Source organism: Lepisosteus platostomus, chromosome 23 (genome assembly GCF_059453375.1).
Source record: "Lepisosteus platostomus isolate fLepPlt1 chromosome 23, fLepPlt1.hap1, whole genome shotgun sequence".
NCBI lineage: Eukaryota > Metazoa > Chordata > Actinopteri > Semionotiformes > Lepisosteidae > Lepisosteus > Lepisosteus platostomus.
In genome coordinates, this window is record NC_142633.1 from 14071416 (window position 1) to 14090190 (window position 18775).

Consider the following 18775-nt stretch of genomic DNA (forward strand, 5'->3'; position numbering starts at 1 on the left):
GGCAAATAATTAGTGTGAGGCGCTTCACACATGAACCTAACTGCTAATTAAAAATCCCCCTCTTAATTGACTCGCATTTGCATACCATTAAAGCTACAGAGCAATTAATGTTGAAATTGTTCTGGGGAGGTTTCCCCATTGCTTCTACAGAGAACGGTGGGACAAGCTGAAATTGCCCCGCTGATCACCAAGGAGCTGATATGGAGTCTGGTGGGTAAATGTCACACTGTAGCAAAGACCCTCGCTCTTGACTGACTTTATTAAAGCGCTATACCCTCTGTTATATCCCATTCAGACCAGGCCAAAATGACAATACATGCCAATCATCCTGTTTATATTCAGAGATATCCAGGATATTTTTCATCAATTAACACCAACAGATCTATTAAAGCTGGCCTTCGTCTGCGAAATTAAAGGAAATGCGATGCACTGCACTGTAAACCGAATTAAACTGGAGCCTGACATCTTCCACACAGTTGACCTTTACAGTAAAAAGAGTTCAGAAATAAAATGTTTAAAGTTTCATTTCTGCTTGTGAAAAGAACTGGAAACAAAACATACAACATATCATGTGCACAACTAAATTCAGGTCCAAGTACGTTAATTAAAACTTCTAAAAAACTACAGCGCTTTCAATTACATGAATATCCACCTCTGCTCTGAGGTAGTGTTTTACACTAATTGTTGAAACATGCCCATTTTAAACAGTATTGTACACCAACACAAATTAATTAACTGGAATTCACAAACGGCAGCTTAAGTTCTTCTTTCTGACCAACAGCATTTTGGTATGCTTGACAGGTAGATGTGCGTAAAGCCAGAGGCAGCTGTATACAGAGGATTCCCTGGTGTCAATTTAAATCGATGCCTCTGAACTTAAATAGCAGTCCTGGAAGTGTGGTGAAAGTGGCACAGAGGGTAATAACAATTGTTTGGGGATTTGTGAGGGGAGGCTGATTTGGCCTAGGTCAACAAACAGATTCTCTTTCCTCTGGCCTTATTAAATTATTCCACTCTGTATTTTTCAGCACAGGGACGCTGTAATAACAGGATAATTCCTTGGGTATCACAGCAATACTTAAAACTAAATAAATGTACAACCAGATGGGACAGGGATTACATTTTACATGCCCGAATGAATTATGAAGAAGCATCACACCAGATTAGTATGATTTCGGGGGGTTTTTCTCCCTCTCTCTGCCTCCAGATTTCTCCATTTTATTATCAACAGGATTTGAGTTGAGAGCAGCTGTATCTGTATTTAAAAAAAAAGAGGTTACTGCATTTTCCAAAAATTAAATAAGAACGGATTTCGTTGTGGCCATTGATATGCAATCCTGACAGCTGTTCTGCTATCCCCAGAATGGATATGGCTTTTTGTCGGGAGGGTTTAAGCCCAATGTGCCTTGCATACGAAACAGGAAATACCCCATAATCCCTAGGGGAACACACTTCCTTTACCCTCAAACAAGCAGCCCATTCAACTGTGGATGGGAAATCCCACAGTGCATTGGGACAGTTACGGCACAGAAAGAGAAAGTTTCAGCTCACAGTCCAGCCGGCTCTGGAAACCATCCATAATTTAGAACATGATAGCAGAAACAAAACAGCAGGGCCATCAAAAACCAGACTACAATCTGAGATTCAATTTAATTTGTCAAACAGAAAAGAAGGTGGAGATTAGAGAGAGATCTTTTTTTTTAAGTTTTATATCAGAATTAAGATCCCAAATGTAATAAAAACATACAATGGGGGGGGGGGGAGATAAAATTGCAAAATGCTGTAAATATCTTCACTAAATTAAAACAGAAAACAATAGATACAAATAGTGTAAACATGAAATTCAACAATGAAGAAACAGAAGATATTTCTTCTTTGGAATATTATCAAGGTCTTATTGCCTGCCATTAAGTGCAATTTCTTTGTCTTAACCTTTTGGTACCACACCAATAAAGAGGAGTGACAGCAGGAACTTGATTTTCCATTACGAAGAAACCATAAAGTCTGCTTTTAATGTCTAACAGGTGTGTGGACACGTTTCATTCATGACTTTCAAGACACTTGCATTATCAGCCACCTCTCCAGATAGGGAGTGACTGACACTATTGGAATTTGGTGTTGCAACTCCTTTCAGAAGCTCAGTAATGTACATTTGTCTACAGGGTATCAAAGTACAGTATTCTTTCTAACACACACCTCAAGCAGGCCTCCTCTGCCAATACTCATTTGGTACTGCAAAATGACACCAGAATTGCACCTATTGATCTCAAAACTGCAACATAGAAAGATTTCAGGCCCCAGCCCCATATACTTCTTTCCACCACTACATGCCAAATGTTGTAAAGTCACACCATATAGCCAGGCGAGTCTTGTGACATAACTTAAGATCAAACAACCCTGATACCGGAAATGATAAATGTTAGCCACCACTTCACGTTTACTGAAGCCAATGCTTGTTATAAAAGTCTAATATTGGCTTTATAAGTTAAGAAACCAGTTCCACACCCTACTCATAAACTTTGAGATGTTCTGCTATTCTGCAGGTCTGACTCATTGCAAAACTTAAAAAAACGTAATCAAAAGAGCCTGCATCTAGAGACTAAAACTGTGTAAGCATGAAATTGATGGCGTTTTCGCTAAACAGAAAGCAGCATAAAATGTAGAAGAATTTAACATTGGTTACATTGATACGGAGGAAAAATGTCCGTCTATTTGAGGGATTTTTGCAAATAACTCTTGGGCATGTGATGTTGCAATAGGAGGAGGAAATCTTACAGTGAAGAGTCTTATGTTAACAGGCGTTTCACCTAAAGGAGCCCAAAGGCATTTATCACAGACAGGCCAACACGTGAAGCAAAACAATCACAGTGAGTAAAACAAAGCCCCTTTCATTCCCAGGGGCCCTTGACTAAAAAGGATTTCTAGAGGAGACCAATTTGACGCCCACTAATTACAGCCCACCACTGACCAAACTTAAAAATGACTCACTGTTTGTAGAATGACTGACAGCACTGCAAAAGATTATAATACTTTATCATAAAATATATGGAAATATAAGTAGATACACAAATATAGCAATATGTACAAAAATGCATTGCTCAATTTGGCTCTCGGAATACTAACTGTCTCATCTTTCGAAACACCCAGATAGACACATTGCAGCCATGGGACATCCTGTCTGCCCTTACTCAATGTTACAGACAGTGAGACATCACATGCCGACATGCTGTCAGACGTTAAGAAATGCCCTAGAAATCAGTGAGTATGTTTGTGACCTTTCCCTGCAGCATCTCAGATCAGAACAGAAACAGAAACGATTCCAGGATCTTTCTCTCTCTCGGACATGACAAAAATCAGCCTTTATACCCCAAACTCCCAATCAAGCTGAGATCACTGGTTTACTCTTTGCTCTTGCATTTTTTTTTGCCCTTTCTTTGAAAAAGGCAAAGACACTTATGAGGAAATGGAACTGAATTGTTTGTACTTTTTCAAGCAAAGGATTACAGTAAAGTACAATGGATCCGATCCAATATACCACCCCCATATAATGTAACTGGCCAGTTGCCAGCTGGAACAAATGACCAAGTTCATTATCTCACTAGATTTTATGGTAGGAAATTTAGGTACACCGCAGACACTCAACATCCAAATAGGGTTTTTTCTGTTTGTTTTGTTTTAGTCTGGTGAGCTGAGCTGTGTCAGTTCGTATGTTAAATATTTAACCACAGCTGCTTCTAAACAGCACAATAGTCCATCTAATTAGTCTGCAGTGTTCTCCAACAAAAAATATTAAAAGGCCTCACACCTTTAGAGGAGCTGTGAATGCTGTTCCTAAGATCACGCACAAATAAAAAAAAAACTACACAGAAAAACAAAGGCAACAAATGATGATCCAATATCAAGTGTATTTGACTTTCTTTATCACACAGCAGGGTCTTTGAGAATAAGCAAGACTTTCACGTATCCCTTCAATGTGGGCAACGCTGAAAAAAAGTGGCCTTTCCTCAATGAAAATAGAAATTCCAATAAAATAATCTGTAAACCCGTCAGATAACCGTGGCTTTAAAGGAGAAACAAACTTTAGGAATACAATTGAATTGGGACAAACAGACTTGTCATTTCACAGATGCAGATGGGACATTAACTCCCCCAGTTATGCCCCTGCACTAAGACTCGACTGTAGGATATATAACACAGTGCCACAGGACCCTTAACCTGATTCCTTAACCCCTGTAACAAAATAACTCCAATGACTTCTGGCCTAGAACAGAAGCCCCACTCCTCTTGCTGTGGGAATTTGGAATTCCTGTTTGTAAACATTTACATTTTGTTTGTATGACAGACCACCGAGTGCTCTGCCACCATCACACCCCCTAGTACTCATTTCCCAAAAGCAGAAGTAGTGAGGGGGAGAGGAGGGGAGAGGGGAGATGAGATGGGGGGGGGGGTGTTGTGGGGGGGGGGAGGGAGTCAGTGAATGTGAACCATTGTTAGAGCATATTATGTTTCGACCACAATACTCCTATCCCTGCTTCATCAACTCCATTCAAGTGTAACAGTTCATGCAAATGAATGTGCTTGCCTTTCATTAGAAAGGGGAGGGGGGGGGGGGTCTTTATTTGATTGGTTTTATTTTGGGGAGGAGGGAAAAGCACTCTGCCCTGATCCCACTACCCACCCCTGTTCACAGACTTAATCCCCCTCTAACCCTGCAGATACAATTGGACTTCTGTCCTCAAGCTGGTAGCAGAGAGCTCAATGTAAAAGTCAGGGTTACATGGGCAACAAAGCAGTAAGAAGCTAAATAGATGTGAAGATGTGAGGGAGAAGTCCCATACTATGTGTTTGTCTTGTGTGCTGGGATGTGAAGTACAGCCAAGAATTCCACGGCCAACATACACGACACTGTTTATCCGGGTATCTCCCATTCCAAATGAAACAAAAGCATTCTCAAAGAAATTAGCATTGCAAACTAGAAAATGTTGATTGTGTGAATACACTGAACACAAGAAAGATGCTAGGTATTGCTTCTGCTTTAAGAAAAAACTTATCTTTAGCCACACTTGCACAGAAACTGACCACAAGCTTTTACACACACTTTTTCTGAAGCGCAGTTAGATTATCATAGAGTATATGTGCCTGCTGATCTGTACCACAGTCGCTGCTATAGACACCGCTGAAGTGAACTGTACAAAACAGTCAGAAAACCCTCAGAGCGCAATTTCCTTGGCCCTGAAAGTGGTCACTTTGCAAAATAAAAACAAACCTCTTTCTCAGAACTTAATCAGGGGGCCCTACTCCCACCCCCCAGGCCTTCTCTTCAGAGAATACAATAATAAAACCAGAACAGTTATGTTTTCTTATCGTAGACTTCCAAAACAGACATGGTAATCCTTAAAAATATAAGACACAGTGGTCCTAGTGTTGCAGGTAGCTAAAAAACCTGAACTTTTGAAAAGCATATGCTTCTCATTCTGAGAAAGTTCTTCATTCTGTCTCTTAAATGTGATATTTGAGTCTTTCAAATGTGTAGCTAATTAAATGCAGACACATATCTTGTTTGGCTTACATATGTCAGATACTGTGAAGTATGCAAAAGAAATAAAAAGTAAATATGTTGTTCTTTTATCGTCGCCTTAGTGGACTGGTTTGGCATTTTAAAAAAAATTCAGCTTACACATACAGAAACTTTTAAGGACATTAATGGTGTTTTATGTCTTCTGTAAGTTTTTAAAACATTTTTTGTGGCTGAAACATTGACGTTTTATTTTCCCCTCGGACAATAGAGAGAACACAATAAAATGAGAAAATCACGGGATTCTGGGATTCTACAGTCAAATAGAGGGTTATGTGGGGCAAATGACCTCTGTGAGCTATCTATTCACCACGTTGTGTTAAACTAACACCGAGGTTCAGGACTTTCACCGAGCCCTCGTGGCAGACACAACATTTGGCATCTTTCCCACCAAAAAGCACCGCTGTTGACCACCCTCCGTGAATCCAACCTTTGCTAAGTAGCACATCATTAAGCGGGGATGGGCCCGTCATTAAAAACACATTCTCCCCCGAATACCTGAGATTCCGATGTTAAACAGTTTCACATTTTCAAAACATCGCAAAAGGGCGAAAGGCAATGCAGAACTCGGAGAAGAGGGAGAGGAGTAAGCGGGCAACAGTAACACCTTGCAGAGGAAGGGTGGAAGTGGTATTTTTTCCATGCGAAGCGTTTTCAATGAAAATCTCCGTTGGTGTTCCTGATATAACATAACCAGCTGTCAATCCTCTTATCTCTTGAAATCTATGGAAAACCCAAACAAACTGTGCTTCAAGAAGAATCAAACTCTGATTATTATTAAAGGCTACTATTAGAATACATTCATTAATGCATACTTCTTCATATCAGATAGGCGTCTGTGTTTACCGCGGATTTGAACACTCTAAGAATACGAATGCGCATAAGAAGACTTTCACACCTACTCAGACAGGCTACTACACAAGCAAATAATGGCTTTATAACCGTAAAGGCGTTTAGTTATTCTTCGTAGCTAATTAGTAGCCATATGTTAACTTTAAATTAGGTCATTTCAGTTGTCGCCCGAATCTTACTGCTTCATCCGTTTCCCATTGAAACGTCATGAATGGTTACATAGTACGCATTTGTTTTTCAATGTTTTGGACTTTCAGTACCTAACAAAAAACAAAAATACTCAAAGTGACAACTGTTTGTTACATTTGATAATGAACTTCACCACAGCTTGCGCCAGCACACACTTTAATGTTGTCAAGTGACTGCGCTAGGTGTTACGGTGTCCCGCAAAAACAACATCCCGACTCGCACCCGTCGCGGTGGCCAACGGCGAAATATCTTTTTTGCACAAATGACGAGAAATGATTTAAGCCCCCATGGTTTGATTCTTCTCGGCTAAAGCGACGAACACAGCACATCGGACCCATGCACTACGCGAGGAACGTGGAAGCCTCCAACGAGAAAAAAAAAGTAATACATTCCGTCTAGCAGGAAGAGGTGAAGTTCTGCACTGCGGTGCAGTATTGTTCTTTAGTTAGGAACATTTCTTGATACGACTAAAAAAGCATTAGTCACATACATTTCGTGAATTAAGCTTCAGGTGAACATTTGGGCGCACTCGATCGGTATAATCGGACCAAGCTGTCCCGTAAAACCCGTACGGCTCCATGCACACCAACACGCAGCTCCCTGTCATAGCCCTTCAGCGCAAAAGGTCCGAGCATTTAACACGCCGAAACTTACCCTTGAGGCTTTCCTCTTGTATTTGTTCGCGAAGTCGAATTTCTCTTTAATTTCGTCTAAAAGCTGCCCGAGGCGCGCCTTCTCCTCTTTGCCCGTGTAATCCTGGCTGAGGAGGATGTATGCCCTCCAATTGGCGGAGTCGAAACCCCAGTGGCATGTCCTGTTTTCCAAGGATTTGTGACTGTGGACCACGAACTTGTGGGTCGGGTACATGAGCCTACAGTCCATGCACTGTATACAGGCTGCGTTCGGGCTCGTGTACAGCTCGGGCACGAAAAGTCCCCTGCACTTCCCGAAGCACTCGTGGTATACCTTGAAGCTTTTCTCCGTCAGCTCCAGCTCCAGGGAGCCGGAGAACTCCTTTTTGCAGTGCGGTGGAAAGGTACCCCCGTAAATCAGGGCATTACAGAGGCGCTCCGCATCCGTTTTGGTGATGAGGCCGCACGAAGGTGCCGAGAAGGGCAAAATCCCCATGACTTTAAGAATCTCCAGCTGGTCCGCCGTGCACCTGGAGCAGTAGATGTGGAGCTCGTCGCACACGGAGTTGATCTGCTGAAGGGAGAAATCTCGCAGGACGGTGTTGAGGATCTGGGGCAGACAGAGCCGCTTCTCTCCGCCGACTACGAAACAAGAGATAGTCTCACTCTCCAGGACCGTCTCGCACCTTTCCGTGGAGCGGTCTGACGGGATGAAGAGGGGACCCGGCATCACAGGGGGCGGCTGGATAGGGAGATGAAGGACCGGCTCTGGGTCCTTGCCATCTTTCTTGTACAGCATATCCTGTTGCCATCTAGCTGAGAAGGCTGCCGGGCCGCCGAGAGAGCTCATAGAACTCAGATGAAACTGCTTCAGAGTTTGTTGCAGTCCTGGATGAGGTTGAAAGCTTGGTCGGGTTACAGTCTCCATGTTTTACTTACTACTTGAAAAGCGAAACTTCCTTTTGCCGGGGGAGAACTAAAGCAATAGATAACCCACACTGGTCCCGGTTCCTTGTAAATCCAAGGTCTCCCAGAGTTAGCAGAGGTGAAAAGGCGCTTCATCAAACATCCAGAAAGAAGTCCTACACAGTGCGCGTCCAATCCCCCGACTAAGCGTACGGTAACACCGGCGAGTCTTCCCCTGCAGTAGTAGGTTCCCTACTGTCCATATCCACACCAGTGCTTCTTTCTCAATCCACAATAAAGAAAAAAATAAGCGCCTCTCGCTTCCACAAAAAGTATCCACCTATACTTCTGAACTTTGTTTTTCAGAATTTCCCAAAACTGTAAAGTCCGTACACTCTTTGCCTCTCTTTTTCGTTTCTGTTTTGCAGTGGTAGAATTCACATCCACACTGTCTGCCCTTGCAGTAATGATATGCCTGTGCAACTACAGCCAGCCAGCCAACCTAGCTAGGCTTGCTCACTCACTCTCTCTCTCTCTCCCTCTCCCTCGCAGCCCCCCTTTCTCAGTGTTTGTGTGTGTCTGGCTCAGTCATTGAATCCCAGCCAAGTATGTGACTGACTCCCCAGGCTGGCTCTTCCAAGAACATGTCGTCACTCCCCCTCTTCTCTTCTCAGCCCCGTGCTGCTGCAAAAGGAAGGGAAAAAAAAGAGAGACTTGAGCACAGGGCATGGTGAATCACTTGGTTCACAGCTCAGAATGTCTGCAGCTAAACCGAGAGGAAGGGTGGAGTTTGCAACAGACGTCTAATTTAGACGTTAAGGAGAAATGCAAATTCTACGAGTGACTGCGGTTTATTTATTTTTATTTAAATAGACCAAAGTAGTCCTTTACAAACATTTAGTGACAGAAAGGAAAGCAATAAAGTCTGATGTCTGTCACATACAAGAATTTTTTTTTTAAAGTCGTGCTTACATTTTTTTTTACGTTTTGTTTAATCAGTTCCAGTGCTCAGTAGGTTCTATGTTCAACGCGCTCTTAAACATTAAGGACACACGCGTGTAACGCAGAGGGGGAATCTTGGCCGATTTTTGTTTAATATTTTTTGCACGAGGCTGCTCCAGCAATTTTCCACATCTTCTAGGTCTGCTAGTTCTGAACAAACCATTTTATTTAGTTGCAAAGTCCCTTCATGATGATCATGGTAAACTACGGGGGCTCATTTTGACCTTTTTTTCAGACCCCTCGAATCTGGACACAGACCAGACAGTGCAGCAAAACACAAGGCGTATCAGCGTTTTTACATTCAAGGAAAGCAGAAATTTTATTTCTGGATGTCTGTGCTTAGTGTGTACTGCAGTGTCTCAGCATGCACTTGCCCTATCGGACTGTAAACTGCAAATGCATTTGCACTCAAGGCATGTCTAACAATACTTTCCGTGCGGAGATTCTCCTTTGCTCCAGAGATTCTTCCAAAATGCTCCTGCAAAAAGCCACAAATAGAGCCGGAGTTCACAGAAAACTCTGTCTTGCCCCAGAGCTCCTATATGTGGTTGCAGGGAACAGAACTTTTTGTGAGGTGGCACACCTTTGACTTCAACTGCCCTGGACTAACCATTCCTGATGACTTCTGATCATCACGGGGGGGCATGGAAATGATTCCCTGATATCAACAGCTGTTGACCATTCCGAAAAGGAGAAAGGATGCCTGCCTTTCTTCAAATCAGAGTGAAGAATGTAACTTAAAACATAAGTCCCCCCACCTACCACAGCACATACACACATACACATGTATCTTCAAGGCCAGCTTAGGAACACACATGGACTCTAAACTTCTGAACCAGAGAATGAAAATGGTGGGTGTTTGCACTTTTATAAGACCAATCCACCCACACATTCCTATTCATCTGAAACCAAGAAGAATTTGTTTGACTAAATACCTCCTAAGTCCTTTAACGGCTTAAAGTTTGGTACAGTTCCTTAAAGAATTCTTTATTTTGGAAAGGGCCTGGTGTTATTGTTATCATGCTCCTCGTTCTTTTTTTTTTTTAAATTGAGTTCTCTGTTATTGTTCTCGCTTCTTTTATTGTGTCTCATGGCCCTCCCCAAGTAGAGTTATGAACACCATAGCTAAGCCAGTCACAATGTACATTGATATGTGTCGCCTTTTCTTACCCGTCCAGTTTTACGAGTTACACAAAAAGGGGGTCACAGCAAGCATGGTCAAATAAAGCCTTAGAGCTGGAAGGCTTAAAAACCTGGATTTTGTCAAAGACACACTCGACTGCCTGGGTGGACTGGGTGATGGATCGTTTTCATGAACTGCCCCAGAACACCTTGATTCAGGAGTTGCCCTTGCTGATGTGCTGATCATTGCAGTGGGGGGCTAATCTTATAATTAAATATCATTTCTAGTGCTGTTTCATTTAAAGGATATGATTACACAAAAATACAAAACCGTGTCATCTCAGGATTTTTTCTTGTTTTTTAGGTATACCTTTATCACTTGAAAAGATTTTATGCAATTAACAAGTGCTGCTATTTCTCAGATGAATGTAATCAATTTCAAAACTTTATGTGATAGTAATACATTAGAGTACATGTTCTGAGCTTTATTCAATCTACAATGTACAATTAAGGGAAATAATTAATACTGAACACATTCACACTTATAGCCTATTTTGTGCACGTGTTAACAAAAAAAACATGTAGAACATTTCTTTCAATTAATATTTTTAATGAAATAAAAATGTTAAAGAGTTTGTAAGAAAAGTATTACCTTTTAATTCGATTTTAAAGCTTCACAACAACAAAACCATAAAAATGTCTGAGAAAAAATGCATTCCAATTTCCTCTATGCAGTGAAATAATTCCTTTCAGCCAGTTACACTGGAAATATGTCCAATTGTCAGAGACAATAAGTGGGATTGAGAAGCTAAACTGATTTCTCTGTATCATTAGCTCCCTCTAGCAGGACGGTGATGTAATTGCACTGTCGGTGGCACTGGGACACAGTCATTATGAGGAAATGGGGTCACCATGTCTAGTCAGGAAATACAGAGTGGGAGGAGTATATGGAGACTGATCCATTTTGTAGTAGCACAGTAAGTTGATAAGGTACATTTATTTTTTATCAGGAAAATTTTGTTGAGCTTCAAATGAAAATGCGCCTGTATAAATTCATGTTTTGCCAGATTTGTCTTTTTCGGATATTTCAGGTGACACTGCTAAGCACTGCGCCATCATGCTGCCCCGAAATGATTATTAGTATTATTGATTTTTGTTACGATTGCACTGTTTTCACACATCCGTATATAAATGATTGAGATAGCACATTTTATTGGGCAAAATAGTACATATTTCTGCTAAAGATTCTCATGACATTGTTTCTCATAACAAGATGTAAGTCGCCACATGTTAATTTGTTCCTTCATTTAGTGATTACAATGTGCTTGAAAATGGTATTTTTATTAACATTGCACATGGAAGGCAACAGCAATAAAAACAAGCTTTGCAACCTCATGGAATTTTTCATTTCATAAAGTGTACATTATTATGAAAATACTAAGAGAGACATACCCAGCAGAACACTGGGATTCACAATTCTCACATATCCTTTCACAAAAAGATAAACCCCTAATGGATAAGAAGAGTTAGAATCAGAAAAACCTCTGTTGCTTGGGACCACAACTTCAAACCAACTGGGGGGAAAATCCAAGCTGATATCTGTGGAGACTTCACATCTAAAATCTCGGATGTATTGCTTGATTCACATGAACTCATCACCCGTGAATAATACCCGTCAGCAATTATTATTAAAGGAGTGGGTTTCTTCACAGCAGTATATATATAGTAGGTCCCTGCTGAATGGATTTTATTAAAGAGAAAATAAATCCTGGTCAAAGCAACTATCATATTTTCTTCCTTTGTTCTTTTATCCGATATTTTATTGAAAACATCAAATGGCCTCCAAGCATTGTGTAAAACCGATGCAGAAGTGCTCCCAATTACTTAATAGAGGATAGTTTCTTGAATTGGAGCAAAGTAGTAATTTTCCTGATGATGATGGTGATAATATTGTATGTTTCCCAAGGATCTAATGGGTCTTTACAGGCAGAAGAGGACTGTATCCACCACAGAAGTGTAGCTATCCCCTGTTAAATGGTAGCCAATTGACAGAGTTCCAACAAATTTATTAGCCAATTAAATCACATGTGCAAATTTAAGGGGTAGGGAATACCAAGATACTAGTATACGGATATCAAAAGCACCAGCTCTAGGCATTGAAATATCAAAGAACATAAGTTTATTAGTAAGGTTATAAATGAGAGGAGGCCATTTAGCACTTCGTTTCATTTGGTTGATATCAGTTAATTGACCCAAGGATCACATTTGGGCTTTTCTTTGATGAAGCCACGTTATCAGCTTTGTCAGCCCTTCTGGGTTGCTTGTTCCAAATGTCCATGTACAAAACATGTCCTCTATTCTCAGTTTTAAACACATTCCCTGTGTGTTCCAAATGTTCCACTGTTGATTCTGAAGAAGTCCATTCAGTTGACTTTATCGATGTTTTTGAGAATAAAAATAGGGTTCCCCCATAGCCCACTCTGCTCACCACTAAAATGATGAACTTCTCTTACCCTGTCAGTATAGGACATTCCATACTGGAATACATGGGAATGTATTTGGTTGCACATCTCTGGACTGATTCCCAAGCAGAAATATCCCAGCTCTTCCAATTAATTCTTCTTCTTTTAATTAATCATGGCGAAACTTCACCAAATACACCACAAATGTATAAATACACCACATTGTTGTTTGTATCCATTAAAGCTGTTGTCTGTTGTGAAAACTCTTAACAGGATCTTGTTAAGCAAGATCTTTCTTTAAAAAATCCTGTTTCCTTATCTAAAATTCTATTGCAATGAAGACGTTTGATCTAATAGTTTCTGTAACCTTACATCTAATAGAAGTTAAGGCTTATTGGTCTATAATTACTTGATTCAATTTTTATCACTCTTTTTATGCATGGATGCTGTATTAGCAATTTCCCAGTTAATGAATATTATACTATGTCTGTCTCGAGTGACTGTTGGTGTTTTTTTAACAGCAACATCTTTGTTCAGAAGTACAAATTGGGGAATACCATTAATTTCTAGAGAAATATTAAATGAGTGAAGTTCTCATTTAATACATAGTTTATTTCCCTGGCATTGTCTAACGTTGTTTTGCTGCAATTATACTGAAAAATCTCCACTGCAATATTATTTTCTATCAGTCTCTTGACCTTTCTACTGTTTTAAAGCTGTTTGCAGTTCATTACATTACTTTTCTTTAACCAGATACTGCGATTTTTAATTACTTTATACAGATCTTTCTTTCCCCTTATATTTTTCTTAATTGATTTTGTAATCCATTTGGGTCACTGCTTACAAGACTTTGATTTACATACTAATGAGACGTGTTATGTGCTTCAAGCAGAAATCCTAATGTTGCCATCCATTATCTACTGATTCCTTCCCTAATCCCATCTACTTCTCTAAAAGCTCTGTCTCATTACTTCATAGTCTGCTTACCTGAAATTGTAAACCTTATTTTAGACTTCACCTCTACAGTTTCAAAACATATATCAGAACAAACAATATTATGGTTACTTGCCAAATGGTTCTTTCATCTCTATCCTCTTTATTTTATCTTGAATGTTTGAAAAGATGAGATCAACTCAGGCAACGTCCTCGAGCAGGGTCTCTGGCCAATTGTGTTAAAAAAGCTGTCTTTAGCCATGCCTATCATCCCATTTTCTGCTGTTGTCATCCGTAATGGGTATTCCCAATTTACATGAAGACAATTACAATCTTCCAAGATCACCACATCTCCTGTTCATATATTCTACTATATTAATTATATAAGACAGTATTATAATTGATATTTGAATCTAGTGTTCTACTAACTTTTTTCCCTTTGAAAATAAAGAACAGAATTTTATGTGAATCCCCAGGCACTTGAGGTAAGACATATCATACATTGTTTAATGTTTCCCCACTGGAGCAGGTAGTAATGCATTTTAAATGGGATTTCATTGCTCACCAGTAGGCGTTAAGTGAATGCAGATTCTGGTATCTGAATGCTGCTAAACAATAGGCTTTTCTAAATCTGCGTGTTTTCTTTTATTAAAACTGAAATAATAAATCTAGGCCAACACTTATTTTTATACATTAATGCCATTTCATGCCACTCTCGATCAGCTCAGTTTTGGAAAATTCCAACAACAAGCCCGACTTGATTCAGGTTTTTGAAAAAAATTAAGCGCACTTAATCTGCAACAACTGTAAAGTTAAAAGAGGGCTCAGAAACAAAACCTCAGGATTTGACTGCCTATTAATTGAAGCATTCTCATTAAATGCTGATCTGTAATTCAGACGAATATAGTTGCAGTAAAAAAAATGGATATGTGCTATTTTTTTCACATGTTGACACCAAATGTACAGGCCTAAGGGTTAGTTTCTGAAACACACAGCAGCACCACTGGGTGGTGAGATACCACTACGACACAAAACAACCTAAACAGAGTCAACAGACAATTGTTAATATGAAAACACATTTTCATTGCTCTGTGAAGGCCTCCTTTATTCTGTGGATTTATTTTCCTTACAAGCTAAGAACTTAAATCTGTTTAGACCAGGACTACTCAACATGAGGCCTTTCCAGTAAACATTACTTTAAATATTACTTTGATACAAACAGCATCCTGAATCCTGCCCACAATAAACTAAGTTATTAATGGAGATGGTATGTAGTGCAATTCTACTAAGGGATGGACTGGAAGGGCTCCAAGATAAACTGCCTTCCTTCTTTAGGATCTTTGCTCATTAATCAATCTTATCTTTGGAGATATTTGTTAATATTTGTTAATAAATGGATGCTGTTTTGCTGTTTTTCTTTTTGACCAGCAGTTCAGCAGCATAGTCATGTTTCATTACTTTAAAATACAAGAAAAGGGTAAAACATATGGCTAATAGAGGGGTTCATTTGCAAGGACCACTGCTCAAAACAATGGGAAACTCACTAAGTGCCAGCTGAGCATCTCTTTGAGGAGAACACACAGTCCAATTTGTTCACGCAGTCTAATATTTGCGCCATAAAAACGAAAACAGAAGATTTACTTTGGAGACACCCTCAGTTATATGGATGTTAGCAGCTTGAGAAATAGTGTCTGTTTTCCCCATCACTTGTGGGTTGGCACAACAAGCCCATCAAGATATTCAATATTTCTAATCTATGCGCTTATATAAAGCCAGAGACAGACTTAATCTTTCTGGCGGTGGGCCTGTCCCCACCGCTGGCCCGGGAAGCAGAAAGAGCCAACAGATCTTGGGTTACACACTGGCATCCAGGCGAAGGAAAGCAGGAAATGGATGTGAGGTAGGTGCCTTTACTGCAGGGCTCACACCATGTCCTGCCTTTTCATTGCTGAAGATGAAAACCCCCCACAAAAGTCTTTCCTTTCAATGATTCGTATAACAGCTCTGTGAAATGGAATAGCTCTATTTTTTTCCTAGGCTCTGTCAGGAATCCTTAATTTTTGGTGTCATGTTAGTTCTGCTATTTGTTAGCTCCCCTCTTCCTTCCTGTAGCCATGGTGACTCCTCACAACATTGCATCACAGTTCCTAATGATATAACCTTTCTCTCCTGGACGCATCCTGCTGGTTACTTTTCCAAGACACCCCCGGCTTTCTCATCTGCTGTTATACTTTGCCTTGCATCTGAAGTGCAAGAGTACTGATGTCAGCATTCTGATATTCTGATATTCCCATTTCACTACAGAGCACCATTTCAAATTTTGCTTCACCTATATTTTACTTGCAGATCTCATTGTTCTTTTCCCTCTTGCTTTCTTTCCTTCCAGCTGTGCCTGTCTTTTCCATTACACATCTGTGCAGCCTTGAAGTTGGCCCACAGTTGCATCCAAGAGCTTAAAGCTGCTCTGTTGGATTATCATTAGCTTTCAAATATCAGCCTTTGCTGGTTTGGTAACTGAGGTGCTGCAGAAGAAAAGTTCAGTGTCAGCTCGATTGAACAGTTTGTTTTTCTGCAGGAAGTCTCAAACTCTTTCTCGTACTTTATGATCTCTTCATCAAATTATCTCTGAAAAGTTCTGGAGTCAAAACCAATGGATTTTTTCAGGTGAAATTACATGAATTTCTGTGAAATATGGAACTGAATCACAATGGAAACAGGGGCAAATAAAAAACAGCAGAAACGGTGAAAAACAAATGTCCATACCATACAGACCTGTAGAGGTTAATCAAGTTCCTAAAAATATGTTGCTTCTTTAAATGTGCTTTGCTTTTTAGAAGTGTTGTCAAATGGTGTACATGTTGTAAATTGTCTGTGTGCAATGGCCAATATGCCTACTCAGTTCGATGTTGCTTGTGGAAAAAGCAGTGCAAAGTTTCAATTGGGGGTATCCAATCCTGGTCCCAGTGTAGAGGACCAGTGCGTCCTGAAGGTTTCTAGGTCTCTTTAAAGCAGCAGCACCAGAAGAGCTGGAAGAAGCTGTTCGATTGGCCCAGTTAAGCCAGTAACCAGCTGATTTAGATCATTAAGAGCCGAGGTGGACTGGAAGCCCACAGAAACACTGACCCTCCAAGCCCAGTATTGGACAGCTCTAAAAATATAACATTACCACTTAATAATGTTCTGCATTTTAAGAGTTTTACTGATGTACTAAATGGCAAACGACCTCTTTCTTTCAAAATGTCATCCCCTGGATGCTTTTGAGCAGGTAATGTGTTCTTGGAGCAGTTTATCTATTTTTTAAATTATGTCAACTTGTTGGACAATCAGCTTTCTGGACAATTGTCACCTGATCCCTGTTTACATCACAACAGGAATGTTGGAAATGAGCAATTTGGATTTTACAGGGTCATGCTTCTTTCTGGGCTTTGAGAGTTAAACCTCGGACAGAAGTACTGAGGTTCAACTTCTCGTTAATTAAATGGTCTGTAAAGACCTCATGCGTGAGATCACATTCTTGTTTTAAAAAATAAAATTGAAATACTGTAAAAACACAAAAATGCTGTTACTTACAAGGGGAGCTTGTTAAGTGCTACATTTGTTTTTCATCACTAAAAAAGTGGGAAGCTCTTGGTCACCATGGAAACCATTTGCCTCAGAAAAATAAAATGAAGAGGCCGTTATTTTTAAGAGGGGTAGGCTCAAATATACCTGCATACAAAGGAAATTAACTTAAGAACATGAAAATGCATGCATAAAGAATAAAATAAAAAAGCTTGCCAATTCATTATATGAACAATATAAATTGAAAGGGAAAACATTAAAATTATTTTAAGGCAAAAATCCTCATGCTTTCAGACTAAGTAATGATGAATAATATAAAATTATCTGTATATTCATGTCAATTTCCTGTTGAACTCAAAAATAGCCTAAAAATAAATAGATTTCTGTAGAGGAAGAGGGAGACAAGCATAGCAGCAGGAGATACATTTCTGCAATATTCAAGCACTCTTGTACATGTATTAATACTATGGTTTCTAAAGATAACAGGTTACTGCTACAGCCACTACTGCTACTATTTCACCTGCTATTACTGTCTATTCCCTTTTTGTAATGAAAATAATGATGATAAACTACTTGAAAAGAAGATTCAGAGGAATATCCATTAACTCACTGCAATAAATCCCATTAACAAAGGAAGAGAAAATTAGGGATAAGCACATTCTTGGAAAACGGCATGTTTTCAAACCTGCTATAGTTAAACCTGACTGAAAATACAATAAGATACCTGAATGAAGAATCCAGTTGCCAGGGCTGTGTAAGAGCAAGCCTCTGGGCCAGTATTGAAATCTGTATTTCAACAACTTGCTCTTAACGTTTCAAAAAGTAAATCAACTTGCAGTTATAATTAAAGTCATAAACAAGCCATTTGCTTGAAGAAAGTGTAGAAAGGCAAACTGATGGGATAGACTAAATCCGTAATAAAATATTATATGTTTTTAAACTTGGTCATAGGTTACTAAGTAAATTACATACTGTAAAACATGCAGACAGGGCTACAGGTGGTACAGGGATATCTGCAGATATTACACGCCATTTAATTCCTTGGACTTTGACATATCAATGATGATGACGTTTATTTTAGTCTTCTCAAGATACATTGTAATGCATTTGCCCTATGGTAAAAAAAGAGAATGGCAAGAACTTCTGCTTTCCCTTTGTTTGTTTTTAACACCCATCCAGAATGCAATTTTCAAAATGCTGTAATAACATGGGTTCAATTTGTTAATTGTGGCTAATACCAAAGCAAATGATTATGCTGTGTATTCATTTTCTCATATTGCTAAGCACAATAAGTATTAATGTTAACATCTAACCTCATCAAACTGCACTGACATTGTAGAAATTCTAGGAAAATGCCTTGCAATAAGATTCATTTCATAAAACAAATATTTGTTCAAGTATTGATAAGTCTTTGTGTTAAATATACAAACTATGACTTCTCTCCTTATTATGTTTACACCTTAAGAGCAATAATTTGACAGTATAACTGCAGTGAATACACACATCCCCTATCACATACACATATGTTTTGGACAGAAATT

At 39.5% G+C, this 18775-nt stretch overlaps 1 protein-coding gene across 1 annotated transcript in view; it reads right to left on the reverse strand.

Moving 5' to 3' along the window:
- Positions 1-8678, reverse strand: part of skia (SKI proto-oncogene a) — a 91122-nt gene extending 82444 nt beyond the window's left edge. The window contains exon 1 of the mRNA XM_088617350.1: positions 7271-8678. Within this exon, the coding sequence (XP_088473476.1) occupies positions 7271-8176 (906 nt within the window). The 5' untranslated portion in view covers positions 8177-8678. The remainder of the gene's footprint in view (positions 1-7270) is intronic.
- Positions 8679-18775: the final 10097 nt, after the last annotated feature.